Source organism: Corvus cornix, chromosome 24 (assembly GCF_000738735.6).
Source record: "Corvus cornix cornix isolate S_Up_H32 chromosome 24, ASM73873v5, whole genome shotgun sequence".
Classification (NCBI taxonomy): domain Eukaryota; kingdom Metazoa; phylum Chordata; class Aves; order Passeriformes; family Corvidae; genus Corvus; species Corvus cornix.
Window position 1 is genome coordinate 1,210,486 of NC_046353.1, and position 27,894 is coordinate 1,238,379.

Genomic DNA, 27,894 nt, shown 5'->3' on the forward strand with positions numbered 1-27,894 from the left:
GGAGATTTAGGGTTCCACCATCCAGAGAGATTGAAAGCAGCATTTGAGAACCACTCCTTTGGAGAAAATCCCCCAGAAACGGAATTTCTTTAAAACCTCACCACAGAGATGGGTTTCACTGTGTTCCTTCCTTGTCTAGGGCCGTTTGGTAATATGAAAAACACATTCAGAAAAGGTTTTGAGCCATTACTGCAAAAAAAAGAGGAGCTTTCTTAGGAAACACCCTTCAGATTAGGGACTGCTAATGCTCTGAAAGTGAGGTGGTGTTAAGGATATTAAACTATAAGAAGATATTCAAATTTTGCAACAGCAGCTACACTTCCAGGAAATGGTTTCTCTTGGTATTTGAATTGCAAAGAGATCTCTTTACCAGCACAGGGAGTGTTTAAACAAGGAACACTGCTGAGAATTCCAGCCGGGGTTTTTAGCAAATCCCCAGGACGTGCTGGGACTGGGAAGGATGCAGGTGAGTGATGCCCCTCCTTGGCAGTGCCCTGTTCCGCTGCACCGGAGGTTTACAAGCTGTTAACAGCGGGAACAACACCTACAGCCCGCTTCCTCACACGGAAATTCCTGCTCTCCGTGCTGGCGGCCACTCCATGCTTTCCCTGCCATGCCAGCAGCTGAGCACACGCGGGGACAGCGCTAACCTTGGAGCTCCGAGGGTGCCAGCGCTCCAGGAGCATCCCCGGCCGAGCATCCCCGGCGCTCACCTGGGAGTGCCTGCGCGGGGCAGGGCAGCCCGCGGGGAAGGGCTGGTCCCCCCCGAGGGGTTCCTGGGGGTGGGAACCCTTCTCGCTCCTCTCTCCGGGGCTGCGGTGGGAGCGGCTGAGCCCCGCCAGCCCCCCGGCCCCGGGCCCGCGCTCCGCCCGGCGCTGTCCCGGTGCCGGGGCCGGTCCCGGTCCCGCATCCCCGGGGCTGGAGCCGCCCATCCCCGCCGGGGTGAGTCCGTGGGATTCGGGGGAGGAAACTTCGCCCCCTCCCCTCCCCTCCCCTCCCCTCCCCGCAGCAGCAGCAGCAGCAGCAGCAGCGGGCGAGGCAGAGAGGGAAGCGCTGCGGGAATTCGCATCCCGCGGCCGGCGAAGGGAGCTGGAGTGGAAACAGGTTGTTGGGATCTCTCCGTGGGAGGAAGGGGCGGCTCTGCTCAGCCGCTAGCCAAGCCTGGGCTCTGGGAAATGGAGACGGAGCTGCTGCCTTGCCAGCCGGCGGTGTGCTGAAGGAAATGGACAGCGAATTGCTGCGGGAGAGCCTGGCCCCGGGATCGCCTCTTCCCAGGATGCTGAGCCACTTCCCGAGCTCCTGAAGTTCCAGCGGTCGCTGGCTCAGCCCGGGGTTAACCACGGCAAGTTCCACCTGCACCACTCCCAGCTGGCAGGGGTCAGGCAGGTGATTTTCTTTCTTTTTGCTCCTCTGCTTGTGCGTGAATGCTGAATACCAAAAAGTCTGCCTGAAAGCCTGGGAGAGCTTGAGAAAAGCCACGGTGGAGAGTTGTGGTGTTTTGGATATATTTGGCACACAGTACTCACACCTCTGCTCGAGGGATTCATATGGCTTGAAGGTAAGAGATTCGTGTCGTGATTTTCTTCCAGAAATACAAATGTTGTGAATATCCCGGTGAGGAAACACAGACAGCAGTGGCTGCTGTGATCACCACTGCCTAGAGATGTAAATAAGGACAGGAGAAAAAGGAAAATATTTGTCGTTACACCAAAAAGATCCATTAAGCTGTTCCCTTCCGCAAGAGAAGAGGTGAGAGCGGGTTTTCAAACTGAAATTCAGGCTGTCTCATTTCTCCATCTAAACCACTCACTGCAAAGCAACAAACAATTGTTATTGTACGCTAAAGAGGCATCTGGAGTTGCTAAGAAGCTGGGCTCATTTTTAGAACTTTGATGTTTAACATTGCATAGACACAATGGAGAGCGAGAGTGACAGGGAGAAGTGGAGGAGGAGGATGTGTAGAGAGGATGTAATGTAGGTACATTCCAGTTCCCCAAGGAACAAGACTGTTCAGTCAAATTGTTTGAGGGAAAACACTCTTTTTGTCTCTTACCACATTCATATTTTTACATCTGGTAAGGCAAAACGACTTTCAAATGTAATGCTCAGTCTGGATGGAGAACAATCTTCCCCAGCGGAGAACAGGGGGTCTGTCACCCTTTCCTGAAGAACCCCTGGAAGGAAACCTCTCCGAAATACTTCTCTGAATGCTGCAAGCACATTTTGTGTGAGGCTCACAGTCGCCTTTGTCTCAACCATTCCTGTTTGAATCTTAATACTTTTTCCATTGCCCTCCCAGTTCTAAGTTCCATCCAGCTTTTGGAAACCAGTGGAAAGTGTGGCTTTAGGGCAGGGAATGAGCCACCAGGATGGTGCTGGGTCCTGCTCAGGGCTGGAGTATTTTTGGTCCAAATTGTTGTCTGGAGGTTGTTTCTACGCAAGATAACACATCCCCACTTGGTAATTCTCAAGTTTCTCTCTCATCCCGACTTTCCCATATGCCAGACATGGAGCTGCAGAGCCCCCAGCATGTGGAGCATGAATCACTGATCCTCAAGTGAAGCTCCAAGTTAAAAAGAAAAACAGCTTGGGTTGTGTTATAAATAACCAGCCCCAGGGTTATGATAGAGCTGGTCAGATAGGTTACACATGTAAAACAGCGTGGGTTGGGTTTCCTATGTGTTCGGGGTTTCATGGAATTATTGTTCTTTAAACACACAGTGGTCTTAAGAACTCATGACCCTGGTTTTTTATCTCTTTGAAGTAATTGCTTGTAGTAATCTAGAAAAAAACCCAACCTCTTGGCAATATTTCTGACTCCGTCAAGTAAAGAGCGCTGTTGTTTTTATCCCCCCCTCCTTAACTTCTTTTCCATACTGCAGAAATTCTGTTACATTCCAACCTTTCTTCCTTACTTCTGAAGAGTGTTTTTGTAAGAGAACTGTCCACTGATTTATGAACCACTGTGTAAAATCTGCTGTGCTTTCCACATTTCCACGTAGCTTCCACGGAAAAGAGGTTCACTGTCCACTGGAAAAGCAAGAGTGCAAGTGTTAGGCTTTAGAGAGAAGCTTGTGACCCCTCACAAGCAGGGCACCAGTCAGTGTGGGTATATTTTACGTTGTACTCAGGCTCAAAAAGCTCCTTCCCTGTGACGTTCTGCTCCTGTGTCACTCTCACTCCGCAGGAAAGGCTTGGGCACGATTTAGACGGGATCAGTGAGCACACAGTGTCCCCCACGCCCACCCTGACGCTGCTCCCACACCCCAAATCACCCTGAGCTGAGCGGGTTCCACCGCTGAGCCTGCCCAGCTGAGGGGATTTATTGATTTGTCCCTGCACTGGTGTCACGAGGGCGGCACAGCGTGACCCCTCTCCGTGCACGCCGTGCCCCCGTGCCAGGCAGCAGGACACAGATTGCACTTCATCTGCTCAGCCCCGCTCAAGAGCGAGACACCTGCCTGGCAGAGATACTCAGCTCTGCCTTAATGGCACTTCATGGATGCTTGGAATTGTTCCCCCTCGCCCTGCCCCGGCTGTTCCAGGCTGCACCACCAGCAGCAGAGGCTGCAGGCCGGGGGCAGGGGTTAACACCAGGGACAAACCTGCTGGGAAATGCAGCTGGAGCAGAAAAACCCCTCTCTGCAGCCAGGCTGAGGGTCTGAGGAGCGCAGAGCAGGCAGCACCCGTGACAGAGCTGCTCCCCCTCAGTGGCACAGGCCTGGCACAAAGAGTTCCATTCCCTGGCTGCTCTTCTCGTCAAACCCATCCTTTGCTCTAATCAGCAAATCTCCACCCTCCCATCCTCTGTTTACTTCAGCTTCAGAGTTCTAAATCAAGCTGATGGAACCATGGAATATCCTGAGCTGGGAGGGACCCACAAGGGTCATTCTGTAACAAATACCACACACAAATTCTCTGAAACAACAAAACCCCTTGAAAAATACTTATCTTCAAGGTTTTGTAGCTCTCCAGTTATGAACAGGATGGATTTGGCTCATGCCCCTCACAATCCTTTCAGGATAACTCGTTTTCAATTTCACCCTCTGTGCACAAATTCCTCATGAACATGGAGGAAATCTGGGAATCAGAGCTGGATTTCCCACATGCCCAGAGCTGAGATTCCAGTGCCAGGAGATGCAGGACGGGGAACATGTCCACACTGAGCTGTAAAGCCTCCTGCCACAGGATGTCTGGATGCAAAGCATTCCCAAATGCTGTGGGCCCTGGGGAATTGCAATTCCAAGGGAAAGAAGTCCACAGATTGTTAATAAATGCAGAGAAACCAGGCTGGCACAGCAAACAGCTGGGTGATGGGGGAGTGTTTGCAGACATATCCTAAACATTGCTCCATTCTACACTCTTGCCCAGGCAAAGGCAACGTTGGATAAAAGGATCCCAGACTGGTGGAACTTTGACCTCCCAGGGTCAAAAGGCCACAGGAGAAAATAGATTGGGATGAATGTTGAAATATATTAAGGCTCGGAATATAGGTTTGGAAAGCTTTGTCTGGGATCAGACTTTGCTGTCTTTTACAAATAAAAACTTTCAGTAACTCCTGAGGAGCAGGGAGACTGAGCAGTGAGTGCCAGGGTGCTGCCAGCGAGATCCTTCGGGGAAGGGGGAGGCAATTGTTTAAGTCCTGTCAGATGCATCATCCCTTGTGCTGTTACAAAACCAACCTATATTCAATCTGAAGTGATTGCTAATAACTATTAACTCCTCTCCCAATTGTTCCGCTTCAATCATGTTTTCTCTCGCTGTCCTTCACCTGGGTATTTTTAGCTTTTTTTTTTTTTTTTTTTGAAGATGTGACTATGTGTTCAGTTGCTGCTTCTCTGTACATCCCTCCCAATTATCCTGGTGGGTATTTTTCTCTCAACCCCCCAGAATGGGTTTATTTCTGGTTTACTCTTCCCTGTTGGTTTCCATGTGGTTATGTGGGAGGCTGCACTTTCTTTATCAAAGCAGAGAGCCATGATTAGTCCATTCAGAAAATGTAAATGCAGCCTTATGTGTTCTGGAGCGCTGGGGAGAGGGAGAGACTGCAAGGAGCAATAAAAGCTGTGCTAATAGAGCACAGCCCCGAGCCCTGCAGGGCTGCCTGAGCACAGGGATGGCCACACTTCACATTTCCCAGGGAGATAAATAAACCCACTGAGCTGCCTGGGGAAAGGTAATCACGGAGCAGCCTGAAGGAGAGACAGCCTCTGCAGCCTGTGCTGGGCACTCTCTTGGCTTTGTAGCTCCTTTCTCCCTCATTTAGCCCAAATTTCTCCATAGCCTTAGCTGTTCCGGTGTGAGGTGTCCCAGGGTCTGCAAACTCTGAGTGGCTGATAAATACACATCTATTTATCTGATCAATACACATATAAATACCTATATTTGATTCTGCTCACTGCCCCAGGTTGCCAACTGCCAGCGCTGGGGATGGATCAGCAAAATCAACACCATTGAGAGTGCTCATTGCAATCTGCAGCTTCAGAGAGAGAAATGAACCCTTCACCAGCAGCTCAGGTCTTTCAATCAGCTCCCCTGAATGCTGCAGCTGACACACTCCAGCAGAGAACTTGGAGCTATTACCTAAAATACGGCACCTTGCGAATTACTTGTCTAAACTCCGTCCTATTTTGATATCTCAGGCAAACTGGAGCTTCAGCAAATTGAGATTCTCTGCAACAGGCACTCTCTGACCCCCAGCCCCTTTGTATCTGCTTATTTCAAGCTTCTGCATATCTGCATGACAGCTGAGAAAAATGTGATTATCTCTGGGATTACTGGAGTCTGGAATTAGATTTCCAACATTTCACCTGTTTTCTCTAAACACCTTTGAGTTCCAGCCTTATCTCCATCCTTGGAACCCACCCCAGAGAGGGGACAGGCCACCTCCAGCCTCCTGCTCTCCTTGAGACATCCCCACACAGATCTGGGAGGTGAATTTTAGTCACCCAGCTTTGAAAAGCCACAATTATAAAGAACTTGCTAATTTAAAAACCCTTAAAAATAGAAACACCCCCCCCCCACCACATTCACATACATATTGTTGAACAGGAAGAATCACTCATGTCCCAGTACGTGAATCATTCATCACCCCCATGAGGTTATGGATGCTCTAAAAATGTGTTTGTGAGTACTAAAATGGTGATTATAATAAATACTACGGGAATACTGCAGCCCACCATGTCCAGGCATGTGTAAAGCTCCTTATTTGCACTTTGATGGCAAAACTGTAAGAATTAGAGGGTTTTCTTTCTCTCACTAACTAGGAAGTCAAAAAGTCAACATCAGAATGTCCATGTGGGTAGAGTCCTACATATTGGTTTATTTTCATTTGTAAAGCAGGTTGTGGTCCATGACTGGGGCCTGTGCTGTATAACAGGAGGTTATTAAAGCATTACAGTTATTATTGTAAAGCATTATTATAAAGCATTATTATTAAGCACTTTTTTTTTTTTTTAAAGTGGCACATAAGGTACCTGTAAAATTTAGGTTTCTGCTTATCTTTCCTCTCTAGAAAATGAGACTAAAAGAGGAGTCTTCTCCTCAAATTTAGCAATTGGATACAAAGCAGGATTTAGTGTTTCCAAGGATAGCACTGAGGGAACTGCTGGGTCAGGGGGATCCCTGGCTCTGGATTTATTTCCAGACTGGAGACAAGGACTGAGAGTAAATTCCAGCCCATTTGGCCACACGCAGCTCCCACCCCCACGGATTTATATCCATGGATAACTCCAGGGCTTCCTCCCTGTCTGCTCAAGGCTGCTGGGCATTGGAGGCCTGCCTGCTGCTCTTCCCGAGCCCGGATCATTGGGAGTGGGTCAGTATTATTTAAATTGCTGGCCAGGGAACAGAGCCAGGGCTCCCTGGAGCTGGGGCAGGCTCAGGGCTGGGAATGGACCAGGAGTACAAAGCTCAGCCCAAACGAAGCCACAGCAGTTTGCACAGCAGGGAGGTGCTCAGGGCTGAGTGTTCCAGGCACAAAAAGCCTTTCCCAGGCCTGTCCTGGCCCCTTGCGCCCCTGTGCTTTTTACAGCAAAAGCTTTTGGAGGAATAAGGACTCTGAGAAGCCCAGTGGCTGCAGCACAGTGAGAGCTCGGGTGGCACAAACATTTTTGGAGCAAGATCTGAGGAAATTGGGCAGATTTTACCGTCCTTGTTGCCCCAGAATGTGTGAACATAGAGCACCTGTGGTGGGATGAGGCAGCACTTTTAAAAATGTCTTATTTTGATGCCCCAGTGTTGGTTCTGGAGCGCTGAAAGAGCCGGGGCTGGCTGAAAACTCCTCTGCCTAAACTGTTCCCGCTGGCAATCAAAGCAAACCAGCACCTGCACAAAGTAACTGCTTTTCTCACGACTTCTCTTCCTTTCCTCCCCCCACAACACAGATTCGGTGATTTCTCTGCCAGCTCACCCTGTTCAGCTGCAAAGGCTCTGGGTGCAGAGCTGCTGACAGGGGTCGATGTCCCAGACAAGGCATCACTCCTGGCACTGCCACTTTACCATTCCCTGGTTCCACCAGCAAAGCCCAAACGTCCTGTCTCGAGTCCAACCTGCATCTCCTGCGAGAGATGTTCTACTAAGGAAAGGAGAATCCATTCTGTGGGAGGATGTTTCTGCATGTGATGTCTGGTTCTCTGCACTTGCCTTTGTCATCCTTTCCAAGTGTTATTTTTATTTATCTCAGGATTTTTGGTTTTTTTCCCGCTCAGTGTGAAGGAAGAATCAATTAGGAAATTACAACCCTGACAGCAAATGACAACGAGGGATAATAATATTAATAAAGTCAAGATTCTTTGGGGCTACACTTTGCAATTCAATTTTTACCATTGAATTCATGATTCAGGAGGCCTCAGAACCACAACCATCAAAATTTTCCTTAAGAGACAGAGTTTGTAGAGACAATAAACAGACTTTAGAAAAAAGAATGAAAAAACCCCCAGGCAAAGCAATTACTAAAGAGAGAGTTCAACAACTTGCACATGTCCATCAGCTTTCAGGGTTCCCATGAGGGTATTATTCTAAGACATCTTTGATGCATCAGGTGGGACAACACAGTGACCACTAAGAGTGGGTCTGATTCCTGATGTGAGGGAAAAATCAAAGTCACAGGAACAACAGCAAGCCCTGATTACAGAGCAAATCACATCAGTGATTTTTTGGGGATTTTTTCCTGGAGAGAACCACAGGCTCGAGCAAGGGATCTGTGCCTGAGCATGGAAAAGAGAATATTTATTTTAGGATGACAAAGGCCAGTGCCTGCAGGAGGCTTTTCTTGGGCTTCTGTGCCTGTTTCACCTTCAGCAAGTTGGGCACCTGTCTTCAGATCATGATTTTAGTCCTCTGCACTGTGATTTTTATTGCTGATGAATTAAACAGCCCTGGGTTTAGTCCTGCCTGGGCTTCCACAATAACTTGTACCCAGCACCTTAATTAAAAACATTAGAGCTCCTTGTAATGCTTCATCTGAAAGAAAATCTGCTCCCTGCCAAGCAGGTGGAAAATATTCATGGCTTTCCAGAGCCCTGCTAATGACTTTGTGGATTAAAGGGAAATGGAAATCATATGGAATTCACTGTCCCGATTGCCGGATTTAGGAATTGGGTTCGTAATGGATGGAGTGCGCACTTCCCAGCAGGCTGGAAATTTTGCTGACTGTGTAAAAGTCAAATAAAATTTAGGAGAGCAGCAGCTGAGTGTGTGCAGTGATCCCAGGGCTGGGACAGAGCGAGAGAAATTCCTCAAATCCATCAAAAAAATGGAGCTTTGAGTCGCACGTGGCTCTTTCTTTCTCCCACTTGAAATCTACTTTTGCTGCCTGTGCTGCAGCAGCTGAGGGCCAAATCCATGTGAAATCACAGCAAAAATCCCATGGGGAAGAACTGCATGCCTGGGAGCAATAATTCTTCCAAGAACATGAGCTTTTGTGGCAAAACAAGAAACAGCAAACGAGAGCTTGTGGCTGCATGGGTGGGGTAAGCAGAACAGAGAGGGGACACGGTGATGCAGCAGCGTCAGGGTGGAAACACAGAGCAGGGAGGAATTAAATACTGCAGGTATAAAAGGCAACGAACCGTTCTGTGTATCTGGAAGCCACTCAGGAAGGTCAGACCGGGAAGGTCAGGCAAACACTTGTCATGAGTGGCCCCAGGGCAGAGCAGGAGCCGCAGGACTCTCCAAGTCCTTTCCAGGATAACAGATGCTGCTTTCCAGAGCTGCTGATCCAGCACGATTCCTGCATGGCTCAGTGCCCACTCTGGGGCAGCAGCTGGAAAAGGACGAGTCCAGAGGTACCTCTTTCTCCTCTCCTTTTGCCTGCAGAGACGACAGGGGTGGGTGCTGGAAGTCAGGATTTGAGCTGAATAGCTGAGCTGATTTAGCCCAGGGATTAAATGATTAAAGATCATTAGGATTTGAAATTTGAGGAGCACTGTATTATCGAGGAATACTTGAAGCCTCCTCGCCTTCCCTCTGTGATTGGAGCCACGAGGGACAGGACAATAATTCATTAAGCGTTTTCTTGGAGTTTTAAATGCAGGGAAGTGGCACTTGGAGCAAGCGGGAGCCACGTGAGCGCTGTGCTGATTGACACGTCCTCATCAAAGCTGCTAACAGCGACTCGGTGGCAAATATTAGTCACGGATGGTTTGGGGCAAACTCCCACAAATCTGAGGAAAAGAAGGGGGGAAGGGAAAGGGGGAAAAAAAGAACCCTCCTCTGGAACTCGCTGCTTTTGGCAAACATTTTCGCAAACAAGCTCAGGGGGAGGAGTGGCAATGGAAAGAGCAGATGTTCAACGAGTGCTTGGTGACATAAGTGGAGGGCAAATATTTGATGGCTTCAATCTGAATTATTATTATTTACTTTTAATAAAGTGTGGCTGAAGGACTCAAGAGCTGAAGTATCCCTGTGCCAGGTGCTGCATAAACGTGGGAAGGAGGGGAAGCAAAAAGGGTTTATTCAGCTGAGGAATTAACACAGTCTATTTCTGCAATTAAACTGTTTTACACTTCAAATGCCAAGTGCCAAAAAGTGAACATTAGACAGACAAAACCAAATAATGAAAAAAATTCCTTAAATATTTGCCACATTTTAACCAGCACTTAGAAGTAAATATTTTGTTCAAATTTCAGCCACTTCTGTACATAACTAAGGGAGGTGTGAAGTGAAGAGATTCAACCTTTCCAATTCCTCAAAAATAATACAATTGGCTCTGTGACTGATTAAGGGTCATTTGCAGACATTGATGGACAATCTCAAACACAGCACAGATTCTACAGGAATATAGATCACCAGCATTCATGGAGCTGGGAATTTATTAGATTAGTCAGAGGCTCAGATCTCATCAAAGAGATTTGGCATTAGGATACAGATAAAGGAATTATGAGGCGAAAAAAAGGGCTTTGTACAGAACAGGATGTTGGGTCTATAGTAATGCAATATTTAATAAGAACCAATATCTTCCAGGCTGAAGAGCTGTCTCTGACAGAGACCATCTCTATGTGAGAGCACAGGGAAGGAATAAATCCTTCCCCTTTAGCCACTGAATATCAAGATGTGCCCAATATTTCTGGTTGTCTGTCCAAAGCTGAAAGCACAGAGTCAGAAACGATTTTTAAAAAGCCTTTTCTGCCCATCCTCTCCACCCAGCTGAGAAGTGCTCAAGTGGGCAGTGTCTGGAGCAGCTCCAGCTTGAAAAATCCATCTGCCAAATGTTGCAGAGATCAAAGCTTGCCCTGTACCCACAGATTCTTAAAGAGCAAGAGGAACCCATGGCTCTGCTCCAGGAGCCTGCCAGGCAGGAGTCAAACCTCTCCCGAATTCCAGGTGGGCAGGGGGAGTGCTGGGCTTTTCTGGGAGGAGATTGTTGCTGGAGGGAACTATTTATACCCCAAACTGCTCCTAAAATGGTTATTTATGAAAAAAACCCCAACCAAACAGCACAGACAAATCCACTACAACCTCTCCTAGCTGAAGTTACTGGGTTTGACTGTTTAGCATGTTGGAGGGAGAAAATGTTCAAACTGGAGAATTTCTGATAAAACCATATTTGGTTGCAAGTCTTGAGTAAAGACAAGGCCTTAATCTTTAATTTTAGAGATTCCTTTTAAAATGGAATCTGCTTTTTATTAGCAGAAGGACAGGTTAAAGGAAGTTGCAGGAGTATTCCTCCCCCTCTAGGGAAGGTATCACTGAATTCTTCCCTTCCACGAGGACTTGCCAAGTAACCTGGAAGGATGAGATTTTCAGAGGGCCTGAAAGCAGCAGGCAGTGAATTCCCAGAGAAATTCATCCTTCTCCTGAGGGTCCAGCCTGATGTGTGCAGGAGCACAGTCCTGGGGAAGGTTCTGGTCCATCACAGGGATGAAGGACAAATACTCTATGAAAAAACTTCTTCCCTTTCCTTCCTGCAATGCAAATCCAAACTCGGGCAAAAATTCCACAGGGAAAGAGGGATGACTGAAGGAGCAACACCACAAATGGAGAACCGAGAAATCTGCCTTAAAACCAGGGCACAGCCTCATAATTCTAGAGTTACAAAGCGCTGGGATTGTCCTGCCAGCCCCTCCCAGAGCCGGGAAACGCTCCCTGCATTCCAGAGGAGGAGCTGAGGCTGCTGAGGGTCTCTGCTGCTCGGGAGGGGGTGAATCACAGCCTGGAATTTCTGCAGGGAGCTCTGAGCAATGCGATTATCGGGCAGGGAAGTGCTGGGAACAGAAAATATTGTGGCATCAGCAAGAGCAGCTCGGGTGTGTGACTCGGAGGCCGCGGCGGCAGGGGGTTGCTGTTATCCACAGAGCCCCTGCTCAGAGCTTGCTGAACAGCAGGAAAACTGGGATTAGGTGCTCGGGGGGGACCTGTGAACACTTTCTAGCAAGAGGATCCAATTAGATATTATGCAAAGCCAGGAGTGTTTCTGAATCAGAAGTGAGCAATAGCTGTAATTAATATACCTTTGATATCTTGGATAGCAAAGGATCTGGAGAAGGGGAGCCAGGAGAAAGGCAGAGGAGGAAGATTTTCAAGAGGCTTTTGGAAGGACCCGATGTTAGAATTGTTGGTTTGATCGATATGAAGGTTGCAGTGTCGAAATTAGAATTCAGCCCCCTAAAAGCCCCAGCCTGGCCAGGATTTTTGTCTCTAATTCCATCCCTGTGGGTGCAGAGGTGGCCAAACCTCCTCCCTGTGCAACGTGCTGGTTCCTGGAGACCACTGGGAGGGCACGGGGAGTGTGGAAAGCAAAGCTCTGCCCTCCCCAAGCCACAGCCCCTGCTCAGAACCGCTCAGGTGCAATCAGTGCCAGGGCCCTCGGTCCCGGCTGTCACCTCCCCGCTCTGCACTGAACAACTCAGTGCCCAGGGAAGTCGCCTTTATTTAAAGCCACCAGGACTCTGCTGGGTGAATTCTGTGGCAGCTGCTCCTGCAGGAGCCCAGGGCAGGGGGATGGGGTTTTTCAGCAGCGTCAGCAGCGCTCTCAGGTCAAGGCAGAATTTACAATATTTGCCTCATTCCTGGCCTTTCCTCCTCCTCCTCAATGCCTGCAGACACCATCCCCTGAGCAGAAATAAATGGGAAAAGGTTCTCCCTCAGTGCCAGCTGTTCCACACCGTCCTTGCTCTCCAGGGAACCACGACCAGGAATCCACAGCAATTCTGGGCTTACATGCAAAAAAAAAAAAAAAAAAAAAAAATAGTTAAACTATTCCAGAAGCTGCTTTTTCTTTTTTTTCCCCCACAAAACTCCTGAACAGGGAGACAAAGCAGCTCCTCAAACACACTTTCCCCTTCCCTTTCTCTTCCACCTCCTCCCTACTCCAAAAAAAATTTTTCCTTGATTGGAATGTCTTTGTTGCATTCTCAGTGGAGCCCAGCAAACATCTTGAGGATAGAAAGGATGTCAGTTTGACAGCTTTTCTATGGCCCATTGACTCCAAAATTTCAGAGGAAAGTGACAATATTCAGGGAGGCACTGTACTGTACAAATTCCACTTAGACATTGATTTCTGTGAAAAGCCTTTGGAGAGGATCTGTCTGTGAGCAGTCTCAGCAGCCTGGTGGGACCTCTGGGCAACAGCAATTAGGAGGAAATATCAATCTGGCAAGATCTGCAGGCAAAATACCTCGGGGACAGCAGGCAGAGGCTGTTCTGAGGCTGCTGGGGGAACATCGCCCATGGGGGTATTGTCACTGGGGGCTTTGCTGTGTTTCCCTGCTGGGTGCACACTGAGTTCGGCCCCAGAATTGTGTCTGGGGTCCAGAGGAAAGCTTAGTCCCTGAAAGCTCAGCCTGAACTCCAGAATTCATCTTAAATGTGTCGTGTCTGAGAAAAAACCTTAGGGAATTCCATGCAGAAGCAAAGGCTGCCTGAAGTTTTGGCAGGCAGCCCCCACATCTTTACCAAGCAGATGCTGCAGTGACACGAGTGACAGTGGCTGACACTCCTCAGGATTTTATGCCTGGAAGTGTTTGCAAGGAGGGTAAAAACCAAAAGGAGAGTTACACCTTTTTCTGAGGAAAAAAAGGTTTCAGATCCTGCCAGGGACACGAAGGGTTTTGTTGTGTTGTGAACATCCCACATTTGCCAGGGAGATCTCGTGCTTGCTTGCCACAAGTGTAATTAGATGATCCATCACGAGGAGCCAAGGAGAAATACTGGCACGGCAAACAAACATTTTTCAGTTTGCTCTCTGGAAAAGAACGGGGAGCTGACAGCAGAGGAAGGGAAACCTCTGGCTCTGCACTCCCAGCCTCCCTCCTGGCTGCCTTCTCCCACAGAGCAGATTCCCTCCAGCTGCTAGAAGACTGCTTCCCAGTCAGGTTTGGTGGAGCAGGGCCCCTCAGGGAGGGTGATGTGAGGGGGATGAGCAGCAGGGATGCTCGCTGGATGCTGCTGCTGCTGCTGCTGCACTGCTGCCATCAAACACGAGGCTGCAACCTTGCAGCCCTGTCCTGCCCTTGACCACGCGGCAAATCCATATCTGGATTAGCTCAGCCACCCGGGACATCTGTGGGGACTCTGGGTGGGAATTAGAGTGGCTTTGCAGCAGTTAATTCACAAGAGAATTTGTTCTCCTTTGGACTCTTTTTCCCTTTGAAACCAAGACTCTGTTTTGCCTCTGTAGAGGAACCTCAGAAGGTCAGAGCCAGGTGCCATTTGCACCTTTTCCCTGTGTTTATGATCCCTTCCCTCTCCCTTTTCCCCAGGAAAATGCAGCTTTCTGGGCACAGGCACAAGTGGGAAAGCACTCCCCTTTCCAGCCGGCTCTTTAAGTGCTTCTTTCTTCTCTGCTGAGGAACTAACAGCACTAAAATCCAAAGTGCTCCTCAAAGCAGGGCTGAGAGACTCACAAAACACCTTAATGGCCACCAAAATGCTTCCAAATGATGCCAGTTCTGGGCCTGGAGAAAAGAAGGTTGTTTTTAGGATTGAAAACTCAAACTCTCCAAAGCTGGGAACTAACAAAGTTGTCCATGTAATTGTAGTTTGTACCACGAGGATGTGTACTGGATACAGCCTTTGATTGTGTGATCACACAGCTTTAACTTCTAGGTTTTGGTGTTTAAGTCTCCCTATTTAATGCAAAATATTTGGAACTTCTGTTTCATTTTCCCAAATTAAAACTTCTTTTTCTAAAAACAGAAACACCCAATCTTTTCGTTTGTACAGCGTTCAACCGTGAGCTTTTAACTTTCCTCATGATGCATATAAAGACAAAAATTATTACTGTGAAAATAGTTCTATTTAAAGAAAAAAAAACAACCTTGTGGAAGATATAGAAGGAAATGGAAGGAAATTTTGATTATCCAGGGATTTTTACACCCTCCCTAACCACCATTGAGTAAATTCCTGATGAATGGACACGAGAGACGAGCTATAAATGGTTCCTCCAACTCCAGCACGGAGCTGTAGCAGCCTGGAAAAGGCTGCAATTGCTGTGCCCATCTCCCTGTCTGTGGCCTTTCCTTTGGGAAGCCGATTTTGTTCCTGCAGGTCAGAGCTCAGAAAAAAACCAGAACACGCCCAAGGGGCTGATCCTGCCCATCCCAAACCATTCCATCCCTTTTACACCTCAAAGACACTTCTCCATGTCCCTGCGGGTTTTTTTGGTTTTTTGTCCCACCCTGCATTTTCTGCATGGTTCTGCCTCCTCGAGATAGTTTTGCATTATGAAAGGGCAACGGGAGAAGAGAAAAAATTGTTGCTGTATTTAGCATTGATTTTTTCCCCTTCACTCTGAGTCACAGAAGCTAACATTTAATTAATTTCTGACACTTTGACAGCTCCTAAGAAGACATTTGTAGAGCTATCAAGTGCTGCTGATAGCACTGTCAGACAGACACTTTTTGAATTATCAGCTATTAAGGACCCATATGCAACAAATTTCCAAGGATTATTATCCAAATTGTTCTCTGAATGAGAAAAGCACACAAAAGCTCAGTGAAACATAAAGAAACCATTGTTCCCAGGTGAATTTGATATTTGCAAATGTTTTGCTATTTTGATCACTTACATGGTTTAATAAATCAAAGTCACTTTGTCTTTTGCTAAAGGAAATTAAGTGGCCCTGGTTTGGGGCGTCTGAGAGCACGGCCAGATTTCCCAGTCACTGTGGTCTTTGTGGAGATGCAGCTTGGGAAACATGGAATATTTGCTCCTAGGAAGTGCTGAGCAGGGAATGAGGCCACAGAAACACGGAATTGTTTAGGTGGGAAAAGCCCAGTCAGCCCAGCAGCAGCAGCACTGAAGCAGGTCCCCAGGTGCCACATCCACCCTGTCCATGGATTTGTTTTTCCTAATATCCAATGTAAACCTCCCCTGGCACAACTTGAGGCCTCTATGAAAGGCTCAGGGGCTCCCAGTCAGGTGTTGGCGTTTCCAGCTCTACCTGCACCACTGGCTGGGTTATGGAAAGGTGAGGAATGATTTATAAACTGAGGGGATTCTCAAATTTGATCCCAAATTGCTTCTCCTTTGTGGAAATCCCTTCTCTCAGTGGGACACAGATGTGGTGTGGGAATATCCATCATTACAGCCCTGCCCTGGCAGTTCTGCAGAGAACCCACCTGACCAAGAGCTGAAATGTCCTCCCCACACAGCCAGGAAAAGCCTTTCCTGGTGGCCAAATATCCTGCAAGTCTCACTGCAAACGTGGAATTTATTTTTCATATCCTGGCACCAGAGAGGGGCCCCAAAACAGCAACACCCAGAACTCCCCTCACACTCCACATCCTCCTTTAGCTTTGTTTGTTCACCTCCCTCAGCACAGAGGAGCTTCTTGTTGTCTGAATTTCAAGTTAATGACACACAAACTTCTGTCCCAGCAGCAGAATTTCTTTAGTATATTGTGACAGCACAGAGAGACAGAAAAGGTCCAAAAGCCACATGCAGTGGATAAAACAAACACCAAACCCTCCGCAGGTTTAGGGATTTCCACAGAAATCCCACGATTTCTCACATTGCCTCTGTAGGAGTGCACAGCACGTGGCCATGGGCCATGGAATGGTGGGGTGTTGCTGTGGTGACACAGTTTTCCAAGGAAAACCAGGAAAACCATCTTCCCAGTGCCAGGAGCTGCTGAGGGCTGTGGGGTGGCACCAGTGCTGTCCCCACCATGTTCCCCTTCACTCTGTGACCTCACTGGGGCAATGGCAGAGGCAGCCCAGCGCTGACTGCGAAGCTGCTGCTGTCAGGTTCCATTATTGTCACTATTCAGGTCTTGGGCTTTAAAATTTATTTATTTCACTGCTGGAGGAAAAAAAATAAGGAAAAGAAAAAAAATAAAAGGAATACAGCCCAAAGCCCCATGAAGCACACAGAAAATAAACAAAGTGGGTCATGGCACTTCTGCCCTGAGCTGTGCACACCTAACGGAGCAGGGAATGTCAGGGCACAAAAACCCCAGGTACTTTGCCTGACCCAACTTTAACACAGAATAACTGACACAGAAATCTGGGGGTGAGCTGGAAATAAAAACCAGCTTCTCGAATCCCTGCCTGGATCAGTTCTGCATCCCATTTCCAGCCAAACATTTCACCCAGGGCAGGGAGAACAGGCTCCAGGGGATCCCACGATCGAGGCAGCACAAGCCTGATTGTTCCATTTTTATTTTCCATGCTGACCTCCAACGGCCTCTCCAACACCTCTGCACCAGGGTGGAGCTGGCACCTGGCACTTGGACCCCCATGGATCCCCTCAACCTCTCGTGGTACGACGGGGACAGGAACTGGAGCCGGGCCCTGAACGCGTCGGACGCGGCGCAGAAGCCGCACTACAACTACTACGCCGTGCTGCTCACCCTCCTCATCTTCGTCATCGTCTTTGGCAACGTCCTGGTGTGCATGGCAGTGTCCAGGGAGAGAGCCCTGCAGACCACCACCAACTACCTGATCGTCAGCCTGGCCGTGGCAGACCTGCTGGTGGCCACGCTGGTCATGCCCTGGGTGGTCTACCTGGAGGTAAGGGTTTGGAATTCCTGGGTTAAGTAAGGATGAGGAGGGTTTAGCAGCCTGGAAATCAGCTCCTGCAAGGCCTCCTGAATTTCCCCAGAAGTGTTTTTCATTCCCTAAATACAGGTTTTTTCATTCCCTGAAGTGCAGGGTTCTTCATTCCTGAAATTGCATTTTTCCATTCCTGAAACTGGAGCGTTTTCGTTCCCAAAATTGCCTTTTTTTTCCAGATGGATGTGAGAGCAGGTGGCTTGAAACCCCACTGCTGCTCAGAGGACTAAATGACAGCCCAATTGCACCAGAAATACGGGGTCAGGAGGGAAAGGACCCCAATTTTGTGTTCAAAACCACGCCATGGGTACCACACTGAAACCACATCACATTTGTGTGACTGGAAGGGACCCACAAGGATCACTGAACCCAGCAATCAAGGCCCTGTTTGTGAAGGGCTGCAGGAAGGCAATTGTGGAAGCAGGATGGGAATCCACAGCTTTTATGTCACAATAAAGGAGAGAAAATCACTTTTCACACCTCTGCCTTCAGCACAGAACTGCCCCGAGTTTACAGTTAATTTCCAGGCACTCATTTCGGAGAGGGAATGATAACAGGAGAGGAGAGGAGGGGAAGGAGCCATAATCAATGAGCCCCTGATGCAAAGCAAAACAAACCCACTGACGTGACAGGGCTGCCGAGAGAGCACAATGCTAATTATCACTCGAGTTAATGATTGTTTTCATGGCACCCAGAGAACCTAAAGCCTCGTGCCTCTGCTGAAGCTCATTGACACGGCTGCAGGCTGGTGGGAGGGCAGGGGCTTTTTATGTCCTTCTGCTCTGTTCCTTTTTTACCACAACCCATTGGGAGAAGATCCTGCTCCCTCACGTCCGGCCAGAAGAATCTCTCAGACCCTTTTAGTTTTAAGGCAGAAGAATAAACCACAAATGAGGCAAAATTCTCTCCCCTTTTGGGATTCACGTGTCCAGGCGGTCAGGAGCCACAGCTGCCTTGATCTACCAGCTGGACAATTTTCTCCAGGTTTTGTGTCACAAGCTTAGGCAAAAACTAAAATCAAAGTGAAAGACTTAAAACCCCCCCAGCCTTGGTGCAAACAGATCTTTTACCTCCAAATTTTGGAGGTTTCTCCTACATAAATGGGAACACCAAGAGAAAGAACGGCAGTTCCCAGCTTCTCCCAAACCATGCCCTCAGGTTTTGCAGAGGTTTAGATCTGGCTGGAAACCTTTGCCTTTGGGCAAATTCTCCTCAAAGTTCCTGATGTAACTGTGTCTTAAGTGCTTTTTTAATCACCTAGTATTCATCTGTCACTCAGGCTTCAATGCAGTCATTCTTCCTTCTTTATGCTGCCTATGGTTATGTATATCAGAGCAGAAATAACTGAAGAATAGATATCTTATTCATTCTATTTTCAAATGCAGTAGGGCTCTATTTTTGTTAGAGGGAAATATACTTTTTTTCATCACATGTCAAACACAGCAGTCCGAATAATTGCTATTAAACTTAATTGGCAAAGTTCAGCTTCAACAGCAAGAGAAGTGAAGAGAGAAAAGGCTACTGGTGCCTGGAAGTGTTATCATTAGTTCTTTGTCTTTAGCACATCGTGTGGGGCGTTAAAGGCTTTTCACTCTGAATTAAACTCATCTTGTTCACCAGAAAAAAAAAAATATAAAGGTGAGGAATGCCTACCCGGATTTTTTAAACTAAGAAATGATGGGAAGCTCCTGCTCATCTGCTGCTGACCTTTGCTGGGTGTAATTGGAAAATTTGTCTAGGAAAAAGCTGTAAGTACAATTAGAGGTGTTTGGGAACTGAAATGAATGTATTTCCTGCCTCATTCTGCTTTGAAATACTTCAGAGAGCTGTTTAAGCTCCTTCATCTTCCCTTCTGCGTTGGAGGAGCCTTGTGCTCCCTGATGTCACTGGAATGTGAGCCCAGGTTTGCTGTTTGGGCTGCCCAAATCCGCAGAGAGCAGCAGGGTGGAATTAGGCAGGATGGGATCACACCGGCCCTGGGGGGAATGGTTTGGAAGGGGCAGAGCTCTGCCTTTGAACCAGCACAACCCCAACCACCCACCAGCCTCTCCATCTTGGTGCCAAGCTCTCCTTTTGTGCCCTCTCAGCAGCCCAGCCCCAGGGAGCTGCTCACTGGCCCCGTTCTCTCTTCGCAGGTGGTCGGGGAGTGGCGCTTCAGTCGCATCCACTGTGATATCTTTGTCACCCTGGACGTCATGATGTGCACTGCCAGCATCCTCAACCTCTGTGCCATCAGCATCGACAGGTGAGGGCTCTGTGCCACCAGGCTGTGCCAAACCCAGGGCAGCAAGTCCCAGCCACCTCTGTGCGGTCTCATTTCACCTGGGGCTCGGAGGCTTGAAAACGGTGGGAGTTTTTTGAAGAGCAACTTAAAGGATCTCGATGAGCTCTGAGCAGGGATTTTGTCAGGAGGTGAGGAAACGCTGGTCCTGGGAATGCAGATGGGATCGTCTCTATGTTCCCATGAGCTTGGTCCTTCTGTTTGTATTCTGGGATGGTGCAGCAGGCCTTAGTGGGAAGCGGTGGAAGAAAAACTCCACGCTGAGCTGACCCAGCCTCACACCTCCTGGTGTGGCTGCAGCCACCCTGGGACATGTGAAACCTCCTTGCCTCACACTCCTGTGCTGGGCCAGGAGCTGGGTGCAATGCCAGCCCTGGCAGGGTGACAGCAGGAGGTGTGTGTCCCCTGCAGGTACACGGCCGTGGCCATGCCCATGCTCTACAACACCCGCTACAGCTCCAAGCGCAGGGTCACCGTCATGATCGCCGTGGTCTGGGTGCTCTCCTTTGCCATCTCCTGCCCGCTCCTCTTCGGCCTCAACAACACAGGTGAGGGCCGTGCCACCTGCAGCTGGCTCCTGGCATCTCCCTGGGTCCCCAGGTAGCCAGGAATAAATGTGGGATCAGGTTTGAGGTGTACGTGAAGTGTTCTCTCCCACTGTCATCCCTTACTATTTGCAGGCTCATTCTGGGTCTGTTTCATCTCTTGCTGTTCCAGAGCAGGTCTCAGATTCATCAGAAGTGAGGTGATGCAGAAGTTCACACAACACCAATCTGTGTTACCTGAGCATTTGTCCACTACAAACTCAAAATCCTTCTCCTTTTAAAGCACATGAAAAGGAAACCCTTGGGACAAAACCTTCCCTGAGGCAGGAGAGAAAAGGACGGGCGGTTCAGCCAGCAGTTTCCTGGGAAGACTGGGTTGGGTACAGCATGGGATCAGCAGCCTTTAGCTGCAAGGCAAGCAGTAGCCAGGGGCTTTTGGGGTGATGTGCCTCCCTACAGCCTGAGGGGAGCTGGCGTGGCGGTCCCCTCAGCGGGGACAACAATCCTGAAAGGTTTTGTCTTCCAGACGAGAAGGAGTGCATCATTGCCAACCCTGCCTTCGTGGTGTACTCCTCCATCGTGTCCTTCTACGTGCCCTTCATCGTCACCCTGCTGGTCTATGTGCAGATCTACATCGTGCTGCGGCGGCGCAGGAAGCGCGTCAGCACCAAGCGCAGCAGCCACGTGCTGGACTCGGACACGCAGGCCCCCCTGAAGGTACCCAGCACTCTCCATCCTCCCCCTCCCTCCTCCTCCTGCCCCAAACGACCCTGCCTGGACTAGGCAGAGCACCGGCTCGCAAAGGTGGATGCTGTGGTCAGTTTGGGGTCCCAGTTGCACGCTCTGGGTTCTCAGCTTGCTGGCTGGTGCTCCTCAGGCCTTTCTGGATCTCAGGGGGTGTTCCAGCAGCAGATCTGCACCAGGAGCTTCTGCATGAACCCAGAGCATTTCCTTGGGCTGGGTACCCAAGAACAGAGGCTGCACCATTGTCTGAGTCAGGCCTGCAGAATCACAGAATCAAGGAACGGTTTGGGTCAGAAGGACCCTTAAAGACCACGGGCAGGGACACCTTCCTCTATCCCAGGTTGCTCCAAGCCCCATCCAACCTGCTCTTGGACACTTCCAGGGATCCAGGGGCAGCCACAGCTTCCCTGGGCAACCTGTGCCAGGGCCTCACCACTCTCGCAGGGAGGAATTTCTCCCTAATATCCAGTCTAAACCCACCCTCCTTCAGCTTAAGTCCATTCCCCCATGCCCTACCACTCCAAGCCCCTCTCCAGCTTTCTAAGGTCTCCCAAAGCTCGGTGGCAATGCTTGGCACAGCTGGGGTGCCAAGCTCCTCCCTGGGAAGGACAGTTCTGCAGGGAAGCAGCCTCTGCCAGCGGGAGCTGTGTGTGAGGGAGCCCAGCTGGGCGGGCTGGGTGTGAAACCACTTGTCAAAACACTGCTCTGGCAGCACACGCAGCACAGCCGGGGGGATGTGCAGTCCCAGAGACTCCAGCTCCAAACTCTGCTGCCTCAGGGCCGCTGGAAAGGGGGCAGCGAGACAGGGACACGCAAACACCAGCAGAGCTTCGTGGCCTCCTTCTTCTGGTGAAGAGCACAGGGGGTAGCAGCCTCCATCACTGCTCCTTCTCACAGCAGTTTTCCATCCTGCTCAGCCCCTCAGCCACACCGATGAATTCCTGATTAATTCCTTTGTATTCCCACGTGCCTCCCCTTACCAGCTTCCCTTCCCAATCCCTCTCTGCCTGTGTAACCTCTGAGCTGGTGCTTGCCCCTTAGGACAAATGCACTCATCCAGAAGACGTCAAGCTCTGCACAGTTATTGTGAAGTCCAATGGGAGCTTCCAAGTTAATAAGCGCAAAGTGGTGAGTGTTAAAGAGAAGTGGGAGCTTTCCAGAGCCTTCAGCCTTCCCCTTCTCCCTCAGGACACAAGGTTAATTTATGTAGGGTGGGAGAAAAATAAACTTAAGAGCAAAGGTTACCATTCAATCTCAAAATTTAAATAGCCTTCCCATTCCTTGGAGTGAAGCAGGGGGTTTAAACTCACGGAGCTCAAAAAGCCAGATTAAGCTCACCTAAAGATCAGCTCTAAAAGCCATGGCATTTGAACATTTTTGTGCCTTTGATTTCCTTCTCCTCTCTGTAATTTAAATCTTGGACTGCATTGGCTTTGTTGGGTTTTGCTAGTTGATTCCATTTTTATTCATTTGCATTCCGAAAAGCTGAATAAAATCTGTGGAGAGTGGAGACAGCGTCTCCCCCACTTCTGAGCCTCTTTGTGCCAAAAAGGAGAATCCTCCAGTGCAGTTCTGTCAATCCCATCTGCCCAAAATATCCGTAAACACACCAGAGCCCTTTCTCCAGGCGCCATGCAGGGAGGGAGAAGAGGGATTGACTGCTCTCCAACATCATCCAGCTTCACTCTGTAAGGAATGTTCGTTGCTCCTCTCTGTGTATTTACCTGTCATTATGTTGTGGACATTTGATTCTTGTCCAGGAGGCAGAGAGTCACATAGAAGAGATGGAAATGGAGATGGTGTCCAGTACCAGTCCCCCTGAGAAAACGGCCCTCAAACCCACAGCACCAAGTAACCACCAGTTGATTGTGCCAGTTGCTTCTAATCGGGGCAACAACTCTACCCTGCAGGCACCCCTGAACAGCCCTGGGAAGGTGGAGAAGAATGGCCATGCCAAAGAATCCCACCACACAGCCAAGGTCTTCGAGATCCACTCCCTGCCCAACGGCAAGACGAGGAACTTGCTCAAGGCCGTGATCAGGAGGAAACTGTCCCAGCAGAAGGAGAAGAAAGCCACCCAGATGCTGGCCATCGTGCTCGGTGAGAGCGTGCCCTGGCTGCCCTGGGGGCCCTGCAGAAATCCCAGTGCCCGTGTCCAGTGCAGGCTGGTTTTCCAGCCCCCCCCAGAATTCATTTCACCCAATACATTAGAGAACAGGCAGGCAAGGGGCTGCCCGTGGGAGGGGTCCCTCCTCTCCAGCCACGCACCGCTGGCAGTGCTGCACTAAAGGTGCCCAAAGCCGCCCCTCTCGGGGGCATCTGGGCTCCCAAAATGGGAGAAAAGCTCGTGGGCTTTCTGGAACAAAAGGCAGCAGAGCTCAGCAATGCTGGCACCTCTGAAGGGCAGAGTTTCTGCTGTGTCTGGGCGCCTTACAGAGCAGAGGAGCTCTTTAGTACCTGGGCAGAACACAGACCAGGGCACTGAGCACACACACACCAAAATTCCTCTGGGAAACATATTCCCCTTCTGCCAAACAGAACCTTACTGTTCTCACAGCCCGAGAATCTGCCCAGCTTTCAGCAATCAAAATCCTCCTCTCTCCTTTTCCCCCCAGGTGTTTTCATCATCTGCTGGCTCCCCTTCTTCATCACTCACATCCTGAACATGCACTGCGACTGCAACATCCCGCCGGCCATGTACAGCGCCTTCACGTGGCTCGGCTACGTCAACAGCGCTGTCAACCCGATTATCTACACCACCTTCAACATCGAGTTCCGCAAGGCTTTCATGAAGATCCTCCACTGCTAAAAGTCACAAACAGCATCCGCATTTTTTTAGGAACGGAGGGGGAAGAGGAAGCGACGCCATTCACGCACAGCAGGGCAGCCTGGGAGGGGGCTGGAGCTCTTGAGTTGGGCACCACTCAGTGCCCAAGCACCTTGTGGGGATGGAGCGAGGTGGGAGGGTCTCTCACCCCGCTGGGTGACCTCTGGACCAGTCCCAAGGGCGCTTTTCAGAGCCACCCTCACGCTGTGTTGGAAGTGGAAGTGCAAAAATTGAGGCGTTCTTGCTCGGTTCTCGCCCGTGGCCACCCGGCCTGGAGTGCACTGGACACAGAGTGGCCACGGGGCCGCGAGGAGGTAGCGCTGGGTCATCGGCACAACTCTCACCAAAGACAAGGCCACCCTTCCCTCTTGGCAGCAGGGGCCAGACAGGGCCTGTGGAAGCTCCGTGCAATAGCTTTGCCTTCACCTCGAGCTGGCTCACCCGGTGTTTAACTGCTGAAGCCTTCAGAAATTAAACAAAAACCAACCCAAAAACTTTCAGAGGTCCCCAAGTGGGTCGAGAAGGTTCTGCCACCCACAGACCCAAGCCCTGCAGCAGCGTGGGCCTACAAGCCAAGGGTGGAAGGGAGAAGGGGGCATCAATCTCACGCCAAACCACTGCATCGGTGTAAATAGGAATAGGATGGATTTTGGAGCCCAAGCCAAAAAATAAAAAAGAGATGGAGAGAGAAACTCAAGGAGCAGAACCTTGTCTTGCATGGTGTACATCCAACAGGACCCCCTCATCTCTCATCAGCGATTTCTGCCCACCAGCATCTCATCTCCAGGCTCTGCCCAGGGGTGACGCTCCGGGGAGGGGTGGCAGCGTGGTGAATGTACAGACACGAGGACACTGTGCCAGGGAGGCCCCCGCAGCCCCAGGGGCACCCTGAGCACGCCAGCCAGGTCAGGGCTGGTTCTTCTCACCTAAGTCAGGGACCCCAAGGAGCACCTCGGGTCTGCTTTGCCTCTGTCTCTCCACAGAGAGTGCAGAATAACATTGTGCCTAATTTAAATCAACAGTCAAGGAGATAAAACTGTGCATTTTGGAAAAAGCCAGAATAAAAACCCAAGAAAGCCCCTACCTGGGCCAGCTCCTGGGTCCAAGCTGGACTCTGGAAAGGTCTGGATGTTTCCAGCATCCTTTACTCTCTGCTATCTATTTTTCCATGGATTCTAAGAATTGAAACCCCATTAGAGCCTCATTTCACCATGCTGAATCTGGCACTGCCAAACCCACGCTGTGCTTGCTACGTGTACTCAGTTCACACGATATTTTGCAATATCTCTGTAAATAAAACACAGCAAGGTGAATAAAACCATGTGGAAATAGGTCTGGCTAGAAATTCCTGCAGGATGTGGAGCAGCAGAGGGTTGCAATAGCCATAAGCAGGGGCAGGCTCCCAGGGTGCAGTTTCCTGCTGTTTTCTAAAGGAGTAAAAACACAATTGGGAGAGCAATAGAATCCCTTTTTTCTCTATGCAGTTTGTGGAATATCCACTCAGTTTCTGCTTCAGATGAGGTTGAAGATCTGCCAGGGTTTCCTTCAATTCCCTGGATTTCCTGTATTGCTAACAGCACTGTCCTGTGCTGCTAGGATGTGTTCCAGCTCTGATTCAGGAAGAGATTATGCCAAGCAGCTCTAACACGTAATCTCAGCTGTTTTCTAAAATTGAAGCAGCAGTCCCACCTTAATCCACAGGTTTCTGTTCTAAACCTGGCATTCCTAGAATGGGCTGGTATCCGGGGGATCTGATAGTCAGCGCACAGCCTTGTGTAACATTTGAACCTGGCTCTTCATAGCTAAAAACATCCAAATTGGGATCACCAACTTGAGAGATCTCAGGCACACATGAGCTGTTCCTTTTCCCCCCAGCTTTAACCAAACGAATTCACTCAGAGATGGGAATCAACTTGGACTCCTACCCCAATATTTACAGAATGATGCAAAGTCAGGAGGGTTTTGGGCAGAAAGATAGCAACAAGCTACTGGTCCATTTTCCAACTTATTGACAAGCAGAAAGATCCATTTGACTTAGGGAATTAACAGGTGGGAGCTGAACCAAAATAGTAAATATTTCATATATAGACAAAAAAGCTTTAAGGCATTTGGAAGTTGCCACGGGTGATGTTTGGCCTGTACTAAAACCTGGTGTGAGCCCTCAGGATAAGTGGAATGTGAATAATATCTTAACTTGGGGCTGTAATTTCACTTTTGTCCAGTGTTAACCCAAGGAGAATCCTCATCTCCAGTGCTGTGTACCTTGCTCCCAAATTTTTTCTTCTGAATTTAGAAGCAGAACCTTACAGCTCAACCCACCTGAACCACTACCTGAAAAACTTCCAAAAAATGTCATGGAGGAAAAAAAGCTGCTGGAAAAGGGCCCATGTCCTTCATGTGCTGCCAGTTTGGGCCAAAAATCCCCAGGTATCATTTCCCAGAGCTTCAGTGTTCGCTGTGAGGAATTACCTGCAGCCCATCGTTCATCCCCAGGACATTTTAAGCTGCTCCTTCCTAACACTCCAGGCTAAAGTGTGGGAATGTGAATATCCCCAGTGCCCTTGGGAAGGTGGCAATGCTAGCTCTGGCCATCTCTGCAGCAGGGTTTCCTTCCCCATAAAACTCCTGCACTTCCAGACAACAAATAAAGCACTTTGCACCCTGAACTGAGCCTGCAGAACCCTTTTGGAGACAGCACCAAAACTCATCCTCACCTCTGGCTTTCCAAGGAATAAAGCAAGGCCAAGAGCAAGGACAGTCTGTGCTGACACAACGAGAACCAGTGGCTGGGATGGAACCTGTTTGTAGGAGCTCCTCAGAACCCATCACGAGTCAGCTGCACCCCTGAGGACTCGGAGGCCTCTCGCCCACAGGTCTGAGCCTGGCAAATCCAGACCTCACTGTTCCTTCCACTCGGAAAAAAAAAACCCTCTGCTTCCCCAAAGACTTCTGCTGGCAGGACGTGCTGGTGGTGGGAAGGGTTCAGAGCTGTTTTCTAAAAACACCTTAACGAGAAGATTTCATTTCTTTGTTCCTCAAGAACTTCAGAGCCTTGCTCTAGCCCCTCTTTTGTGATTCATTATTTATAATTGAAGCTTTAGTTCTGCTTATTGAGTCTTCCTGTTTCTGCTTTCCCTCCCTGTGATTCCCAGCTTGCTGCAGCCCTGGGTGGGGCTCTCTGCACCCCCAAACAGGTTTGAATTAAAAGCCAGTGAATTCTGCCTGCACTGTATTTGCTGCTTGCCTGCTTGCTCCCACTCCACAGAACTGTTTATCTTCCTGGCTGAAGAGTAAATTCACTCCAGTAGGTCTAACCAGCTTATCCAATCCTGCTGAAATAATAATAATAAAAAAAGGAAAACAGGAAAAATAAAGCCACTACCTCTTGTGGTGAAAATCCCCAGTGCAAACACGACTCCGCAGGGAGTCAGGAATGTATAAAATGCCCATCACAGGTACATGTGGCACCAACCAATGTCTTCATGCAGCACTGTAATTAAATAGAGACTTGCACAAGCCACCCTGATGTTGATCTGGTTGTTTTGTTCTGTTTTACACCAGTGCTGGTGCTTGGCTCTGAGGGCTCAGGCCCCAGGGAGCCACGGCTCTGCTGCAGAGTTCAAACACACACAGGAAAATCTGCCTTCACATGAGATCTGGCTTTTTTCTGATTTGCTTCTCAGACTGTTCTCCCTTTTCCCCCCTTATCTCAGTCTGTCCTTGAGAATTCTGCTGTTTGTCTTGCCTGGAGCCACAAGAATCAGACAAGGGAAGGGAGAGGTGCAGAAAGGCACAGACAGAAAGGAAATGGTCTGAAATTTCTCTCCTCTCCCAGACAGAAGTGGGCTGGGGAGGGTTGCAGGAGGAAGGGGTGGAAGGCAGAGGTGCCTGGCTGAATTCATGCTGGAGAACTTCATTGTTTCATTTAGGAGTATTTCTATTTATGCTGCACTGTTTCCTCAAGCTACACACTCAGGTGTTTGGTGTTTCTGCAGGTGGGCA

At 49.3% G+C, this 27,894-nt stretch overlaps 1 protein-coding gene across 7 annotated transcripts; it reads left to right on the forward strand.

Annotated features, from left to right (window-relative positions):
• Positions 1 to 356: 356 nt before the first annotated feature.
• DRD2 (dopamine receptor D2) lies at positions 357 to 27,418 on the forward strand. Of its 7 annotated transcripts, none has more exons than XM_039564962.1 (8): positions 357 to 466; positions 17,150 to 17,453; positions 19,631 to 19,740; positions 20,188 to 20,324; positions 20,848 to 21,038; positions 22,107 to 22,193; positions 22,826 to 23,165; positions 23,681 to 27,418. In XM_039564962.1, exons 2-8 carry the CDS (start codon positions 17,181 to 17,183, stop codon positions 23,872 to 23,874), a joined length of 1,332 nt encoding a protein of 443 aa, XP_039420896.1. In that variant the 5' UTR covers positions 357 to 466; positions 17,150 to 17,180; the 3' UTR covers positions 23,875 to 27,418. The 7 variants fall into 7 exon arrangements, with proteins under 7 accessions (XP_039420896.1, XP_010402102.1, XP_039420895.1 ...); XM_010403800.3 differs by lacking the exon at positions 357 to 466 and adding an exon at positions 482 to 1,558; XM_039564961.1 differs by lacking the exon at positions 357 to 466 and adding an exon at positions 482 to 1,386.
• Positions 27,419 to 27,894: the final 476 nt, after the last annotated feature.